Source organism: Paramormyrops kingsleyae, chromosome 3 (assembly GCF_048594095.1).
Source record: "Paramormyrops kingsleyae isolate MSU_618 chromosome 3, PKINGS_0.4, whole genome shotgun sequence".
Classification (NCBI taxonomy): domain Eukaryota; kingdom Metazoa; phylum Chordata; class Actinopteri; order Osteoglossiformes; family Mormyridae; genus Paramormyrops; species Paramormyrops kingsleyae.
In genome coordinates this window covers 11432497-11452338 of record NC_132799.1, presented here as the reverse complement: position 1 = coordinate 11452338, position 19842 = coordinate 11432497, and the positions used below count along the sequence as shown (strand labels likewise).

Sequence of the window (19842 nt, the reverse complement as noted above, 5' to 3'; positions counted from 1 at the left end):
GAAAACCCGTTTTGTACAAGATAGAATCAATACCTCTGATGCTTTTGACAGCATTGATACATCTTCATCAATATTTTAATTGCCGCACTAATAAATATTTATTAGTCATTATATGCATCTTTCAAAGCAACTTTAGTTGAGATTAGTTAATAGGTTAATAAGGTTTGACACCATGATTAGGTTTAAGTCTGTGGCTCTGTGGTTTGCCAAAAACAAATCTGATGTAGGGCCATCTTGAGGCTGCTTCTGCTGCCAGATGTAACTGACGGCATCGTTTGATCTAGTGATGTCAAGCACTCGAAGGCCTCTGCTCACAGATTGTCTTGCAAATCCTCAGCTGCCCACTTCTGAAAGCGTGTATTCTGTTTTGCTCTCCTTCCCACACTTGAATATTAGTCCCTTACAGTTCATTATGCTCCTTTCGAGTGCCTCCTTCACGCTTTCCTCTCATGGGGCTGACAGATGAGTGTTGTCTTGGTTGTGAGATGTACAATTTTAGCAAAGTCTTTATGGTGCTTGGGGGAACTTTGATTCTTTGCATTCCCCAGGGCCGTGATATGTGCAGGACATCAGCACTAGGCTGGATAAGCTCGATAAGATCCCCTTGTTGCCTTTAGGAATAACACTGAGAAGATGTTCATCTTACCAGCAGTAGCACCATGCAGTAGCTTAGCATCTGCTTCACTGACTCCCTTGTGGCACGAGAGGCACACCTTGCCGCAGATTAACAGGTTAGCTGGCCTCAGGACATTACAGAAAAGCAGGGAAAAAATTGGATTCTGCTATATTCTGCTTCATTTTGCATATCCTGAATTGTATGGTTTGTCCACTAATCATGAGAAAGAATGGTAACATCCTAAAATACCTTAACAGCATTAATATACATTAGTAACCAACATTATCAGATTAAATGATTATAATGTTTGTTATTATTATATAATGTTTGTTTTTAGTGTATATTAAGGCTGTTAAAGGTATGTTAGGGTATTAAGGTATACTTACATGCTTCTTATGAATGCTCTATAAATGCATTATGTAGGGGCACTGAATGTTCTATGAATGCATTATAAAGGCATCATGAAGGTGCAATTAATGTAAAGCGTTAGCGAAAGAATATATTCAATATATTTTGAATGTTCACAACACAACAAAGTCTGGAAAACATAGGGGCCTGAATTTTTTCTGAAGCCACTGTACAAAATAAAACGTCTTCATAGGCTGCGAAACAAAGTGGGAACAAAAGATTAATCACCCGATTTCTGAAGGACTCCAAAGATGGCTAACAGCTTGTTTGACAGGGACACATGGTGTATTAACCAAATAAGAAGTACACCTGACACCTTTCAGGAACAATCACTGCTAATCGCACAATTAAGAAAAGAAATGTATTCTTTCATTCGGTTAAATGAGCAAATGATAATTTGGTTAATTAATTCTGAAAGGATGGGAATGTTACTCTTGGAGGTACAGTAATCTACCTATTTTCCCTAACCACTTGTCCAAAGGTAGGGTCTGAGGTCTGGGACCAGGGCTAGGCAGTACAGGGCAAGGAGCACCCTGAATGTGATTCCTGTCCATCAGCAGAAGGTATAAAGTTTCAATATTAAATAGTTAAGCAACTGCATTTCCTTTATAGGATAGGCACAGCCGGTCAATCCAGGTACTGAAACTCAATATAGGGCCAAAAATAACCATACTCCTCAGTCATCCAGATCCAGTAAGCCACTGTTTGACCACACATAATCCAACACGTACTCCGACCTTATTGAATATCTTTGTAAAAGTCCCCATCGCCAATAAAGTCCCACTAGATATATTTAAATGATTTGAAAAGGAACCTTTTGGTACCTAATTCTATGTAGGCAATTAAACATACCTAAAATGCTTTCATGATTTAAATCCTTTCAAGATTAATGCCCCTATTGTACATGAGAATGTAGCCTGACAAAAAAAGATCAGTCCATGGAGGTACACAATGTTTTTCCTGTTACAAGCAGACTGAAAATGAAGGCTTTGAAAGTGCTTCCTGGTGTAAATTTCCCTCTGCACGGCAAATAATTTGGTATTAAACTGTCAGTACCATACTGGGCAGTGTTTCTCAGGGCAGTCCTTGGGGACCCCAAACAGTCCACATTTTTGCTGCCTCCAAACTCCCAGGGAATTAGGAAAACAAAAACGGAGTCCCTGAAACTGGTCTGGGAAATACTGAAATAGGGCATCACATAGAGTACAGTAGAAATGCTTATTCCATATATTTATCAATATAAAATTTAAAATTATTAATTCATTAATTCCAAATTTATTCCTAATACATTCACATTTGATTTTTCATTTTCATTTTCTTTTTACCTTGCCTAAAATGGCACCCAGAGGATGTTCAGTTAGGGAGACTGTCTGCACCACACTGTATGTTGTGTTAGTGCTGATCTACAACAACACAGGATGAGGGGCTGTATTGTGTTAATACATTTTTTGTAAGGCGTTTGTGGGCATTAGTATGTTTTTGGATACAATGTTTCCAGAATCAGCTCTGCAGGTAGGCTGTGTTCATTTTCCTGGATCTCTGCCTGAGCATCTGATACTAATGCTAACACGCTACTCCCACCAGCACGCTACAATTCACTCCAACATCCTGGAAAGAAAAAAAAAACAGCACAGAGATATTTGCCTTTCTGTTTTGCGCACGTGTGACATTTCTACAAAACCTTTCACATGTGCATTTTTTCATATAGTATTGCATTCAAAATTAAAATACTGTTAACTATTTCCAGAGGTAGCGATCTGAGGCAAAATTCAACAGATTGTTCAGTAAGTCACTATGTTGACCAGCATTTTAAAGCAATTAAATGTGATCACATTCACAAAGCTCAGAAAAAATGCTTACTGCGAGTGAGGTCTGCAGGATACTTCTGCAAACCACAGAAAAGCCCATCAAACAACTTTTTTTCTCTTCACAGGAAGCACTTGTTACACATTTTATTAGATTATTCCAACTGTACAGAAGAAGAGGTAACTTAAATAATGAATAGAAATGATACTGGTAAAATGACGAATATGAAATACTTAATTCAGAACAGAACGAAACATTTACGCACAACATTCACTAAAACTTCAGCTCAAGACTAAATAAAAATATCTTGTAGTATATAGAACAAATATGGATGGCTTCTATACATTCAGCTGTATGTGTATGTATATCATACATACATACATATATACACATATAATATACTTTATAAAGTGCATAAATAAGATTTTGCGGCAAAATGAAAACATTCAAAGTGGTGAAATACCACTAAATTATTGTAGGTCTCCCACAGACTGGGTATTGTGAAAATTGAAGCTCTCCATTTCATGTGGCTTTCTTACATCTTTATCACCTACACCAAAGAGAAAGCATATTTAATTCCATGCACTACACAACAAGCAATTACTTAATGTGCTTCCACAACCTGAACGGCTCATGCATTTCACGCTGGCAAATATGTGGAAATAGAACACTGGAACAGTAACTATTTCATTAGATGCCTGAATACTGAGTTCATTTAGATTTTTAAACAACAGTTTAACATTTCAAGCAATTATGCTATGTATTATATTAGGTGTGACAGGAAGGTTGCTGGTTCAAATCATTAACCCCAAATGATCCAGGGACTGACTGACCCTGTTCTCTGATCCTCACTTTCATGGACCTAATAATTCTGAAAACACTTTGTGTTGTGGTAATATGGTGCTGATACTGCGAGGTATGAGTAGGGCGAATGTGGGATATACTGTACAGTAGTGCAGAAAATACCATGTTTTGCTCCAGACATGTAGCCACGGTGTTTAAATTATGGATTTGAAGACAACTATATAATCATACAATCAGCACAAAAAAAGTTTACTTTCACTTTGATGCAAAAGCATTTTTACTACTTTGTGGATTTTATAATTTGCATTCCTGATCATACACATAAAACACTTTCTTGCAATCAAATACCTAGATACTGCAACGCTGAATTTGTTTCTCTGTTTCTCTTTAGCCGTAGTGCCTCTCAATGACATCTCTACATATTACAATGCAGAAAAGAGAAAGAGCAGCTTTGTCGGAGCACATCTTTACAGCGGTATGCAACGGCTGAGGAAGTACATTCATGTTATCACAGAGTGGAAAATGCTGTGGTTTTTTTGATGCTACCATCAAGATAAAAGGTAAGAGATCAACTTTTTTCCATCACACAGTCATTTAAAGGAAAAAAAAAAAAGTGTTATGAGAGTACTGAAGGAAGTAAGAACAAAACAGCCATTTTATCAATGTCATGTGGTACAAGCCTCAAGGACATGTTGTGGGTGTTGGTGAAGCTTATTGATGTTAGAAGCAAAGTGACCAGGGCGAAAAGTTTTTAAAAAATTCACTGGTCACCACGAGGCAAAAAGGACCTCTGATATAATACCCTTGATCTCTTTGTTCCCTGAATGCTCTTAATATTGCACTTTTTGGTTAATTTGAATAGTTGTCTTATGTTCTTGCTATGTTGGAAAGGTGCCGATTAGCTCTGGCTCCAGTACTGCTCACGCTAGTTTGGCCATTCAGTGGGGAAACAGCCTAACTGCACTTATGCCTAATTGACTCCTTGACAGGCATATGCTTGTAATGCACTGTTTGTCTCACTTGTATGTTGCGCTTTGGATAAAAGCGTCTGCGAAATAGCCAAATGTAAATGTACACTTAAGCATGCTTTCTGATGTCCTGCTTAATGGAAATTGCCAGGTGTAAAAGGGGCAAAACCTGAACATGTCTGATCATTTGGATAAAACTGCTGCCTAAGCAACTGAATGCAAAGACAGTCAAAATACTTCTACTCAACCACATCACACAAAATTACCTGGTAAAACTCTCGCAGCCATGTCTTCTGTAGGTTTTCTGGCTGAAAAACAAATGAAAGAAGATGCATGAATGACTATCCGGAAAATCGGTGCTTCAACATTAGGTTTTAAGAAGCTTTATATTCAAGTCAGAAACGATCTTCAAGCCGAGTCATCATCACATCCTCCCAAAGTCATATTAGACAGAGCGGCCCAAAGAGTAGAAGGTGGGTCGTCATAGGCACACAGCTTCATGACTGAGATCCTTTGTACAACTTCATTATTTTATTCCATCCATCCATCCATAAATCCATCCATCCATCATCTTCCAACAGCTTATCCTGTTCAGGGCTGCACGGCTTCCTTTGGCTTTTCCAGAGCTGGGGTACAGCTTGGATTGGATGTATATTTTATTGCTGTTTAAGAATACCACATACCCTGAAACACTATTACTTTTACAATACAAACATCATCCAAACAGCTGCTAGCTTATGTTTTAAATCTACATTAAGTACTGATCATATTAATACAGATTAATGCCACAAATATGTACAATTTTTAATTTGAATCAATATCCTAAATCCTAAAGTTTTTAAGTCCTTATCGTAAATACAGTGCCAATATCCCGATAGCATTTTCTGTAAAAGTCAGTGTGTCTCTCGTCTTTTATTCTTATCCATAAATGCCACTTGCGTAGCCGCAACGGCAGTTGACCACATTCAGCTGTGGATACAACGAGACACAGCCTGCAAGGTGATCTACCATTTAAGGACAACTCTCGGCTGCTGAATTGTGAGGGATTCTGTCCAGAGAGGTTACAGCTCTCTGCACAGCGTAGCATTTGATCAGATGCTCAACGGTGCGACCGGAGTCACTCCAGAACGAGAAAAACATGCAAGTGAATAAACAGGTATAAATATGTGTGAAAGAGGTTATACCACAGAAGCCCCAATCCTTCTGGGCAAATAAAGGCCTCAGTCTTTATTGTATGGGTGCTGGTAGGAGCCACCACATTGCTCTGCCTGGCCTCTGTTTACAAGGCTATATAAGGACAAGTGCCAAATACAATCATCCATCATGCAGACTGGAAGGCAGTAGAACCTACACTAAACATGGCTGTTTCTCTAGGCCTGGCCATTGAGTTTCCTTTCCAGTGGGATGATCTCTGCCCAATGCCACCCTGTTTATAACATGCCCCCATACACCACACCACGGAAAATCCGCTCCGCAAGGACAATGTTATTCACACCGCACAGTGTCCAGCTTCACTCAGTATCAAAGCTGAGTCTAAAGTGAAATATGTAAATATCAATATTCTCAATGCATTGCTTTACGTCAACTGTCACATGAAACGCTATTGTTCAACTGGGGAGTTACTTTCAAGAGTGTCTTGTGTTAAATCCTCACTGCAATGGGCAACTGAACAGGTCACATCTTTAGCTGATCCTGGGTGTTATTAAATGGGGAAGAACTTTGTAGAATAGATGACACTTTGAAATACAACAGTTTTCATGTGAAATATGGATTCCGTATATACGATTAAAAATGCAGATACGGTTAAGAACACAATCCAACTGTTTTCATTCTTGTTACTAAAAAACAATCAGCAGGGATACTAGAAAAACTGATTCAGAACACTAAGATGTAACACTGACATTTCTGGATCAGGAACACCTAACTTGGCATTGGTACCTATGGTAAACAATACACGATCCTCGAAACACTACACCACACAGTATCAAAACAAATGATCTTTCAAAGCTCTCCCTTCCACACCTCTGCTGACAGGCTTTATCCCGGCCCCATTTACATACACAAGGACACTGGAAACAAGCCCATCTCAGGCTGTTAGCCACACGTCAATGAACCATCTTAACTTGCTAATGAGAGATGTCCTCGAGCATTCTTCAACTGATGTTCTCAAACCTGATCATTACAGGCCAGAATATGTTATGTAATTATCCTCAGAAGGGAAAGAGAAGGTCAAATGAGTTCAGCTAAGTCCTCAAAAACTCAAGTACAATAAATACTTGCATACTTCTCTTAGCAGAATCCTAAAGGTATCTGATTCAGCAGAACAATTCTAAAATTAACAAGAGATGGACCACACCAGACCGTCTTATCCTTTTCTTTATAACATCCTCCATTTCTGCACATCACTTGCATGGAAGACATGTATTCAATTAATTCTAACCCATTCTTTACCATTTTCTTCAGAACTACACAAGAATAATGTAATTAAGTAAAACAGAGGATGGACTCATTTAAAAAGGGAAGGCAGAATTTATGGACTCCTAGTTGGAAATTTCCACTGGAACGCCCCCCTGCAGTCAGACCTCAGACTCGGAAAGTCGCAGGAACCTCTGCAAACCCTACCTCAGAATTCAAGATTACTGTGCCCTTCATCAACAATGAAAAGCTGTAGTAACTGTCCATGCTGTGTTTTTATATTATTTGTGCCTCAAAAAACTGGTCATACACACAGTACTGCCCAATTTCTCTCTGGGGACATTGCTACAGTGTTTGCATTCACAAAATACAGCGTGATGCATTATAAACTGTTACTGCTAACAATGGCTAACAATGAATGACACTGCTAATGGCCAATCTAGACAATTGTACTGGAGCGCGGTTAAATTCCCAGCTCTGACTTCCAACATATATAGAGCAGAGCTTATCATCACTTGCCTCTAACTTTCTAATTATCAGTGGAGATTAGTCACAGGTGTTCTGAGAACAAGTTATAATAGTACGTTATTACTGCATGATTTAAGAAACCCATAATTAAAAGCCCTATAATTTCAAAGCAGTTCTATATATATGTGTGTGTATATATATATATGTGTGTGTGTGTGTGTGTGTGTGTGTGTGTGTGTGTGTGTGTGTGTGTGTGTATTTCTGATGAGCGGAGTTACAGATCAAAGTAATGGTAAAAACACTGGAGCTTGCTATTCTGGGCAGCTCATTCATTATGTTATTTAATGTCAAAGAGCTACAAATGCTAGTGTACAATTAAACGGCACCCAGCTTCTGACTGGTTTCTTTCTTAGAAAAATGAATACATTCAGTATATAAAAGCAGCTTTTTTATGACACCCCGTTCTAAACCCACAGGCATCAGTATGGAGTTGGTCCCGGCTTTTCAGCCATAACAGCTGCTACTTTTCTGGCAAGGCTTTCCACAAGATTTTGGTGTGTGTCTGTGGGACTTTTGCCCATTCATCCAGAAGAGCATTTGTGAGGTCAGGCACTGATGATGGACGTGAAGGACTGGCTCACAATCTCTGTTCTAGTTGATCCCAAAGGTGTTTGATGGGGTTGAGGTCAGGGCTCTGTGCAGCTCAGTCAAGTTCTTCCCCACCAAACTCACCCAACCCTGTCTTTTTGGACATGGCTTTGTTTCCTTCACTTGCACTAAAAGGCTCAGCCCAACCCCAGAAAACAACCCCATACCCTCCTCCACCAAACACTGCAGTTGGCACAGTGCAGTCAGACAGGTGACGTTCCCCTGACATCAGTCACACCGTCACACCCAGACACCCGCTCAGTTACTTTACCTGGTCTGTCACTCTGTGGTTGAGTTTCTGTTGCTCCTAAACACTTCCACTTTGCAATAATACCACTTACAGTTGACCATGGAATACATAGCAGGGAAGAAATTTCATGAACTGACTTGCTGCAAAGGTGGCATCCTATGACAGCACCATGCTTGAATTCACTGAGCTCTTCAGAACAACTAATTCCTTCACAAATGTTTGTAAACCTGACTGCACAGCTAGATGCTAGATTTTATATACCAGTGGCAATGGGTCTGGATGAAACACCTGAATTCAACGAGTGAGAGGTGTGTAACCAATACTTATCCATATACTGTATTTGTGTGTGCATATATATGTCCATGTAGTGTGTATACCAGGATTGGGGGCATTCTGGAATGCATTCGTCAATTCCAATCCAAATCAGGAAATGAAACTGGAGTTGGAATATAAAATCCCTGAAATTCAAATTCAACTCCAATTGTTTTTTCCAGTCCCTTTTCTGATTTGCACTGGAATTGATGAATGCATTCCAGAGTGGCCCCAACCCTGGTGTACACACACAAAATGCATCAAAGAAGAATGAGTGACAAACCTTGCAATAAAAGAAATAAAGAACTCAGATTTTTGTAAAAGTTAAAGAATGACCTTAATGGGAATATATTTATGACTTACATTAATGTAAGAACAAAAAGGTGACAAATGCAGGATAACACTACTCTAAACTCATTTGTTAACCTAATAGTATTATTATGTAAAGCACTACTGAAGTGCATACTTTATCAGGTTTGCATCTGATTATCCAAATTTGTAAATATGCAGATAAGCTTATTTCCTGCATATTCTAATTTAAACAGTATACTTTGGAAAATTGCTAATTTTGTTACACAACTTGACTCTGGGTATATGAATCCCTGCATTTGCACGTTGTGACATAGCAGGGGGCAGCTAATTCAGCGTCCGGGGAGCAGTGCTTGGGGGCTTAACAGAAAAACTGGTGTAATATTACCTTTGATTTCAAGAAACTGCTCCAAAATATTATCTTTGAGCATTTCTAGCACTTAAGTTTTTCTTTTTTGTATGAGATGTTAAAAATAAATTACTTTAGACAACTGGTGTGTGTACAGAGAAGTCACCTTATATAACTGACGAAAAAATGAGCAAATAAACCTGCATTGCAGTCTTTGGTCCTGCTACCATTACATTACAGCCTTAGAGAAAATACAGTAGACAGTATACACTTAGTAGATGCTAAGGGGCCTTACTGTGGCATATGGGCCTTACAGTGACATCACTGCACCAGCCATGGGATTTGAACCAGTGACCTTCCGATCATGGACGCTGTCATAACCCACTGAGCCACACCCCACCATATTCACTTGGATTGAGGTACATTTGATTCATTTGTCTAAAAAGGGTGATTCCCAATTTTTATTAATCTTATTTATTAAACATAAGATTACTTACCAGGTTAACCTAATCCAGCTGAATCACCATATATCGCACTGAATTATGTTAAACATGTATGAAATGTGCTTTCTGCATTCCCAAAAAAACAATTTAATGCTCTGAAATGACCAAGATACATTTCTTTGCTTCGAACTGAAAGCCTATGGAAAACTTGATGAAACTTTCCGACTTTAAATGAGCTCTCTAATCCTCCTTTTTAACTAGACCTCGCCCCTGCCACTAAAAAGAGTCCAGGCGCTCTGGGAATTTTAGAAAAGTACAGACTCATTACAGGCAGATGGCTTGTAATAAACAAAACAGAAAATGACAAGTTACAAAGTCCCACAAAAAAGGAAAGGAAAAATTTATATCCAACAATAAGGTTGGGTGGTGAATCAGTGACCTTTTATGTTCACCTCCGGTGGATACTAATCACCCCCCCCCCCCACTCACAGCAACTCCAAAATTAGTCCTGCCCCTCTCACTCCCATAGCTTATCAAAAGTTAATTTGCAGTTTAATTAAAGAGGGAGCATCAGTGACAGAAGTTAAAAATAGCATTTTGGCATTGTACGGACCTGTCAGTTTGACCTACTTTCAAAAAACCAATGAGAATCCAGGATTTTGACTCTTTCGCCAATCAGGTTTTTATTTTAATCTGAATACTAATGATTGGACTCCTAGCACAGCAGAGATTTCCTCAAAGCACTGAACTTGTTTCCAGTTACGCTTCTAAGAATTAGACCACACTCCTTCATCAAACCCAAGAATCTAAACATAATTAGAATACAAGCCATACAACAGCACATAAGCATTGCAAGTAATATGTCATCTTTAGAAGAAGGAAAATATTAACCTTGACAATTCATAGGGCCAACATATCCAACTAAGGATCAGATATGCAACCAAAGTATCAATAATCTTCCTTTCATTTAGTAAATACATAAATGCTGATGTGGAATGATTTTTGTTTGTTTAAAAAGCATATCTCCATTCATTTCTTTACTGATTACATGTGTGGACCCTTTCCTCAGGTTACACTGGGATCTACAGAGCACACGTAGCAGAAAGACAAGACTGCCTCACTCAGAAGCTCTGGCTAGCTAAAGTAGGCCAATTTGCAAGCACTTCATTAACTCTGTTCATGCAAACTCTGATGTGGCGGTATGGGGTGCACCTAAAAACGGAAAGCATTCCCAGGGGAATGCTTAAAAGAAATCTGGTTCTCATTAAAGTGTAGCAGCAATTAAGCTCCGGACCCATCTCTATAAGCATTCTAAAACTTCCACGCCAATAACAAAGTTACAGATCAATTTAACTGAGAAAAGCACATATTACGGTGCTGTTAATGCCTGCCTGCATACTCAAAAGGCCTAGTATCATAACAATCACTTCCATTCCATCTGTCATCCTAAAGCGCAGAAACAGGAGAGTGCCGTTGCTCGGATACATGCGCATTTCATGGAAACCAGAAAACATTGGCAACCAGAAGCCACACTGCAAAACAATTCCACAGCGTGTGTGTTGGTTCTTCTTTTCTAAATAGTACATATGCGTAGGAAAGTATTTCTCATTCCACATAATCAAGTCGCAATGAACGAAACTCGGGAAAAAATTATTTTGCTGGTATACTATTTAGACTGTGACTAACGGAAACTTTCTGCCATGTTCTTTTCAGTCTTCTCTCAGTGCCACAGGGTTAAAACTGAACAGCAACGTGTCAATTGTAAAAGACCGAAGAGAATCAGTTACTGGGATGAAATGTAAATGAAACACAAAGTCGTGTCCGAGCGAACCCCTAAAACCCTACAGGCACAGAGGAGATAATACCACGCTAAGCCATCATGTTGCACAGCAGAGGTGGGACAAATATATTTTCATGATCGACAACAATGATTAACACACGAGAGTTTGTTGGTTAAGATTGCCGGGCAGAGTGTGTGGCTATGCAGTGAACCTTCAGTGTTATCTGTCTATTCAGAGGTAAATGGTAATATGTAAGCAAGTGTACAGCACTGTAAGGCAGTTCACTTCATTCTTCACAACGACTACTCATTTAGCTGTTAATCATATAACATTTGCTTTATTATATATATAATTATACATATAATTCATTATTATGGATTGTAAAAGGTGTTTAGAAGAAAAAATATTCATTTCATAAATTCTGCACAAACGTAAATGTTTTAGGAGAACAATGGTCCATGCATAGAGGCAGGTGTACATGAAGTTTTGCTGCAAATTACACAACAGCCCCTGGTAGCATAATGTGCATTGGAAGCCACCATAGAGCCACTGTTCAAAAAAAGCCAAAAAGTCAAGAAAGCCAATTTTGGTTTCATGACAAAATTCCAAATGTGCTTCATACTGGCTGAGCACCTCACGCAGCATCTCTCCTGGAGCTAGCATGAATTCTCCCTGACTAAGAAAGCCCAGCAGTGAACAGGCGAGACTGCCACCTCCTATCCCGTCCAGATTTACAAAGGCACGACCGAGAACATCCCCACAAACTGCATCATGGCCTGGGTCAGTTCCTGCAGCACCTCGGACCGCCAGTTTCTCTAGTGGGTCATTAAAACAGCAGAGAAGATTTCCGGGGCCACTCTACCTTCCCTAACTGGACATTTAAAATGGCCACTGTACCCTGAGGGCCACCGGCATCAAGGACCCACTGCAGGCCCCTTTTCTGCTCTGGCATCTGGTAGGAGGTTCTGCAGCCTCAAGGTCAGGACACTGAGGATTCCACAGACTATCTGACTGCTGAACGGTCTGGCTCCTCCCAGCCAAGACTGGGTCTAATAAAAGGACTCATAACTCTGAATCTAACTCAATTTATTTGCTCAGTCAAATTTGCACAATCTTTCCCCACCAATCTAGTGGTTAATTGCATCTCTTTGTCTAGGTCGTAATGTCCCTGCTTTAAAATGTCAGTTATATTACGCTTATGTGTCTCAGTATTTATATTCTGTTTATTACTTCTCATTAACTTTGACTACGGTATAAATTGCACAGAAAACACTGCAGTAAAAAAAAAGTGTAATATTTCCATATTTTGCTCCGTTTATACACTTACTGGCCACTTTATTAGGTACACCCTAGCCAGTATTCTGTAGGAACCAGTTTTGCTCCCAGAACTGCTATTGGTAGATGACTTACGTGCTCGGAAAGGCTATTCTGCACACTCCTGTTGTACTGAACTGCTGTTATACCACTTGAGACCTTCCTGTTAGCTTTAACGGGCAATTTTCTCCAACTTCTCTCATTAGCAAGGTGTTTTCAACCACAGAAATGTTACTAACTGGACATTTTTCATTCATCACAGCATTCTCTGTGAATTCTAGACACAAGTGCGTGAAAAGCTCAGGAAGGTTTTTGCTTCTGAGATGTTGGAACAGCCAAGTATGGCACCAAAAAGTACGAATTAGGCATCGTATGTGTCTTAATGTTCAGTTAAACAATAAGTGAATTTCTGAATCCTGCATTGAGTGCTGTACATTTTCGGGCCACTGTGCTGTTTTGCATTACATACTAACTCATCATAGTACAATATATGATAACCTAACAATGCGTTTTGTAAATATATCAATTTGAATATAAATAGAAGTCATTTTAAATTACATGTCATGGCAACCCTATTCTTAAAAATGTACACATGATCACATAGGCCTGTCAGGTTGGAAGACTACTGATCATATTACTATTACATATTATTATGATATGCATATAATGAATAACTGCATATATTACTATACAAAAGAAATACTGACAACCACAAGAGAAAATGTATCAACATTCTCAGAGAAAAAGGTAAATGCTGGTAAATATTGAAAATTAATAAAGAACTACTATAAATTTAGAATCTTTACCATGCACTTATAAATGTACTGTGCTGTACATCAGGCAGGGTCACAGTAAACCAAAACAGTAACAGGCTTATTTTCTCTACACTGGCATTTCAGTAATGTCACACACCAAGGGGCCCCCGCTGACCCCCACTGTGAGAGATTGGCCTCCTTTCATAGAAGCAAAGCACTCCTGACGATTTATACAAGTCCAAGAAGCAGGGCATCACTTCCTGGGGATTGTGCCGTCTAAAAATATCTAGCGAAAAGGAAAGGCTTTGATTGAGCTGGGTGTCATGGGGAGGAAGCAAGTTCTCTTCCTGCGATGGTCGAGCGTCTTTACGAGTTCCACGCTTTGGTAAACTCATTCCAACACAGCAAGAGAGGTCTACCACAGCTAGCTGAAGGACACCCCCCAAGTTGACCATTGTCAGCCATCAAAGTTAGAGTATGAACAGAGGCACGGACACTGAAATAAATTAAAAAAAAAAAAAAAAAATCAAAGATTGATCAGAATTGGCCTTTATAAAAACACGTTTATTCCCCTTTGATGGGGAAGACTAGCTCACATATGCAAACAGATAGACCACAAAGCTTCTTGTGTCATATGAGGATGCCAAGATAAACAGCTGGCAAATACATTTTTTATACTGTTGAGCAGACGTCACATTGTGGTTACAACAGTAAATACAGGTACAGAGATCTTTTTAGCTGACAGGAACAGTTTTCTCAGGAAAGGAGTCCCCTTTCAAAAACATTACTCTATAAACACCTAACACCAATAATAACCTTGATAAAATATATTGTACTTTTAATTTCAACATCAAAAAAGTGGGTTATTTAATAAATTTGAGAGCATGCAATGGAACGTAAAACTATTATTAAACTTTTATCTTAAACATGTTATAAAATAGAAGCATATTTCATAAACAGGGGGTCACTTCTAGCATCTTACAGACATACCAGCCTCTTCAAAATGAATCACATTAAATACCAATGGAATGTTTAGCCAGGTTAAACAGCCCATAACACTCAAGGGCTACATCAGCTTCGGTAGATTTGAAATAACTAAGTAGCAAGCTCAGTAAACCCGGCACACTTAAATGTATTTGCATTTTATCTAACATGCAGCAATCCAGTGTGACACATTATTTCAGTTTAACAAAGGCAAACACTATAAGCTCAGTTTAACATAAGGTAAACACTGGACCTTCCCTTATTTTAATACTCAGTCCTACAGGCATAGGAGTGAGAAATATAGAAAACGATCCAGAAGAAAGTGCACCTGAAAAGTAACTCACAGATGCTAAATGAAGAAGGTCCTAGACATACAGCCTGAGTACTATAACGTGTAAAATAATATACAAAAGAAAATACTCCTCATTTTTTAGCTAAATAATTATCACTCTTCCATCTGGCCATGTGCTATGTGGTTCAAGTACTCACAGAAACAGCAGAAATTAGAATTATGTACCCAGGGGCATCAAAAATAGGGGAAATGGGAGAGACACGTCGCACCCCCAATATTAGCAGATAACTATTTAGGGCTGAACGATATTGGAAAAAACTAATTGCAGTATTTTTGGGTTTTGCTATAACCATCCATAACTGTGCTTTTTGCTATTTAATATGTTTCTGTCATGATACAGATGCAACAAATGAGACGAGTTAAGACTGCTTTCCTTTATTTCAATGTAATTATTATTTTATTTAATTATTTTCTATTTTCTTTATGAATCCCTGCAGTAGAGGCCAATTTGCTGCTCAAAACATATACCTAACAAAGACTGTAGTCTGTATCAAACAAAATCATTTTATCATATATCAGTTTTTTTTTAAGTTATGTTTAGTTATGAAGCAGCACACTAAACATTGTATTAGTCTTATTGTGAACGTTGAAATCTTTATTAATTTAAAAAGATTTTTAAATCTTTCTTGCTTTACATATACGTGACTATTGTCTGTGTTGTCACCTGCCCGATCAATAGTATAGTGCTCAATAGCATTTAGTGCTCAACATGTCCTGACATTCCATAAATCACCACATAATCGGAGTCAAATAATACCCTTTGTCAGATGTCTAAAATAAATCAGTAACATATATTTAAGAGTGACAAATATGAAAAATGGGTATATTAAGCATTTGCATCTTAAAACTGAGTATAACTGAGTAGAATGAGTCCTAATACGGCGACATGTTTAAGGGCTTTATTGATTTTGATGGGGGAGGGGGGGCATGAAATGCAAAGGGAACATCAAGCTGATTTGCTGCTTTCATTCTTATTGGCTTTTTAAAAGTGGTTTTATAAAAAAAAGTCTGTGCATGTATAATGTTATCAAATGAGATACACCAGTGCGGTTTTCCACAGAATTAATGGTCTGTTTATTTTTGTGGTAAAATACTAAAAAATATACTATTCTATAGCATAGTTCTGCTCTCTCTCATATAAAATGAACCATTCATTCATTTTCTCTTCTGCTTGTTCTATACAGGGTAACCGGGGTCCGGAGATTATCCTGTCAACAACAGGTGCAATAACCCAGAATAGGGCGCCAAAACATATTCCTGTTTATGATATTCTAATCATCTAAAAAACAAGACACATCTTGAGGTTCATGCTATATGGAGCCTAGATTATATTATATTATATTTTATTTTATTATATAACATTTAACAAAGAAGCACAAATCCATATACTCTGAGAAAGTATATCCAGTTCGCTATTAAAATGACATTCCGCACTTCATTTACTCAGCTGTGTAAACTGGTAGCTCTGTAAACTTTCAGTAAAAGGATCAGCTACCCATCAGATTGCTAACATTCATATAGAGGAACATATTTTCAACAGCATTTCAAGTTGCATCGCTTGGGAACAAAAACTGTGACTTTTCTAGAATTACATTTTAAATATTATGCTTTGTCATGGACAAAATAGTATGATTTTCAAGAATATATAGATATTTCAAATGCACCAGTGAGTACACCCTAAAAGTAAACTTTTGAATTCCAGTGAAGCATTGAATACACTCATCCATACAAGGTGTGAACTATAGTAAAGCAGGAATCGACCATTCAACCATAAAACCAACAATGGAAAAAGGGTGTACTTAATTAAACAAATTTTATCAACTTAGTGTTTTTTTTGCTCTTTTTTTAACCCACCTTTAAGAAAAGTTTATGGTTATGTGTCTTAATGATTTATTTTAGTACCAATATTTACACTACAAATGGTGACGAGAAATTAAGCATCTATGTAAAGACTTTCAGCATAATGATTTTTTTAAAAAGTACTTGATACATTGCATTATTGCTCTCTCTGTGAAATAATATTGAGAATGTAAGAGGAAAACACAAGAGCTGTCTTTAAAAAAAACTCAAGCATACTGTCAGTAAAAAGTGAGTGAGAGTTTGAAAACTGAAACCGAAACAATTTTATCAGTATAAAACATTTTTCCATTTTAAATACTCACTTACAGGAAACAAACATTCAATGTTATATGCGAGAAAAAAATCAAGCGTAACATGTAGACAGAAAGGAGGGAGGATTTTAATATCACAAAAAGTAGCACTGATCTTTTCCAAGCAAAAATAAGTAACAACAAATGAACAAGCAAATAAGCAAATGCAAATCTATTACTTGCATCTCAAATAGCAAACTTGAAAAATACCAGTCCAAAAAAAGTGGCAGAAAAATAAAACAATAAATAAAGTAATGAAAGCACATGAAGCCCTGACCTATCAAAACCTGTATATCTGGTGTCCATCACCCCCAAAACCTGACATTACGTACTTTATATACTGTATTATAAGAATTGACTGTTTTTTTTTTTCCTTTGTAGACTCTTCCAGCGAATGAGTACATCACACTCTGACTTAAGAAATAAAATATCCTTAGAAACATTAGAATCTAATGACACCAGATTCAACAACGGCAAAAAAACAACGTGTTTATTGCGGCAGCAAGTAGATTTATACAGGAGATAAAGAAAGATAGAGTGAAGTAGTGGAGTACAGAGGCGCGTCCCTTTCTGCTAGAGTGGGACTAGATACACTATTCAAAGGGACATTATCTCTTTCTGCCCCTTTGCACATAACATCCTGTTTGCACTGGGGCAAGACAAATATTGTTTCTGTGCGACACGGAAGACATTTCACAGGCTCTCTCATATTCTGCATTTAGCAGATATAGCTCTATAATTGGACCCTTTCCTGCAGGGGACAGAAAGGGTAGTGAGTACAGTACAGTTCACAACAGAGAGCCGACACTTTCAGAAGACTAGCAGCATTATTATGTTACGTCTATGTCCTTTGGGATTCCAGTTCTGCAGCGACTGAACCTCACAATTGAAACATTCAGAGATTTAAAGTGTGCGGTTTAAAACAATCCATAATAATAGTTATTTTCACTGAATCTCTCAAAGAGTCCAATCAGTTTTGCCACCGTCATACGGAAACCCTCGAGTCCAGCAGCCACACACCGATTTGTACCTTTCAGTTTTAGTGGTGGTTAAGTGTTAGTCTTTAAATGGTCTGGTAAGCTCAAAATTAATAACACAACACCTTATGCAGCCCACGGGATCTCAAACAGCCAGTGTAACATTTCTGATGTAGTTCCACAAATTACACCACCCTAAAATTTCCTGAGGTGTATCCTCGAAAAAATGTCAGTCTAAAGAATGACAAACTCTATACTGAAAATAAATTGTTGTCACAATTGTGCAATTAAAGAGTGGTTTATTATATTACAATGTAATGGGAGAATGTACGCAACATTCTGAACTTATTACCATCTGCAAGCCTTTTTTTCCCCCTGATCAAAAATATGCAAATTAAGCGTCTAACGGGGATTAGGGCTGCATTACACCTCATCTGCCAGTGTCTGTGACTGATTTCCCAGGCCTGCTCTTGTCACAAAGCACATTTTCCCCTTCCTCTTGACCTGTCGCTGGCCCCTCCCAAGCTATTCTTGGATATTTCCTTTTATAGTTTTCATCAACTCCTGTTTTTAAAGAACCCCAGACTCCAAGGCAGGGTTCTTGACTCGGCTGTAGTCATCTTTTTGGCATTAATGACGCAGTAAAATGTTGGTCGGTTTTTGGGGTAAATGAATAAGACGTGCATGTTACTACTGCTAATGCTGTGACAAAGATTCATGTTGCGGATGTAATTTAATTCAGGTTCTCATGCTAATTTTAATTTCTAAGCAATTGACATTCAAAATATAAATACGTCTGACTAAAATGGAAATGATTTAGAATGTATCTAAGTAACACATTTAAAGCAAACATAATTATGCAAACAATTTCCAATCTTTCAGAAAAACATGATAATTCCTGCTATAAAAGCTGCAGTAAATTATCAGATTACATTGGGGGGGATGGAAGTTTTTCTTTTATTTAAGGTCATGAAACAAAATGAATCAATGACAAATTTCCCCTCATCCTGCAAAAAATGTCATGTGCATAGGAACCAGCCATAAGTGCTACTACATTGCTCAAGTCCTCCACTCCCAAGAGTTTTTTTCATTCATGTTTCCTTTAATTGACAGTTTTACAAAAAAAAGGACATGCACGTGCATACACACACTGCACTGTCCACAGAGATATAACAAAAGAGAAAAGTCTAAAGGATGTGGAATATACACCTAAACATTGTGAAAAGATCATAAACAGGAACAGAAAGACAAAGGACACTCTAATCTCTAGATTCCAGAAGCATACACCTAACTGGGAAACAATACAGAAGTAAATCACATTTAACATAGACCACAGGTTATTTGTGACTTAGACAGAAATGCACTTTGACGTTTCATGAAGAAAGAGCTAAACTGGATTTAAGACATTCAGCAATTTCACCAAAGCTGACACCAACTCAAGTTCTCTGCATTGAAAATGACAATTACCATATTGTTCTAATATAGTATTTTTCAATATGACCGTTTTTTGTAGGGCAGTATGGTGCCACAGCGGGTAGCACAGTTTGGACATTCTCCCCGTATCATCTGGGTTTCCTCCGGGTGCTCCAGTTTCCTTCCGTAGCCCAAAGTCTTGCAATTAGGCCAACTGGCATCTCAAAATTGCCTGTAGTGTGTGTGGACGCCCTATGAAGAACTTTCATCCTATCCAGCACGAACCCCATGCCTCATGCACTATGGGATAGGCAGCAACT

General features: G+C 38.1%; 1 protein-coding gene across 4 annotated transcripts in view; it reads right to left on the bottom strand.

Annotated features, from left to right (window-relative positions):
* Positions 1-19842, bottom strand: part of inpp5a (inositol polyphosphate-5-phosphatase A) — a 119516-nt gene that overhangs the window by 81122 nt on the left and 18552 nt on the right. For all 4 annotated transcript variants that reach the window (XM_023840775.2, XM_023840795.2, XM_023840784.2 and 1 more), the window contains exon 2: positions 4869-4910. In XM_023840775.2, coding sequence (XP_023696543.1) covers positions 4869-4910 — 42 coding nt within the window. The remainder of the gene's footprint in view (positions 1-4868; positions 4911-19842) is intronic.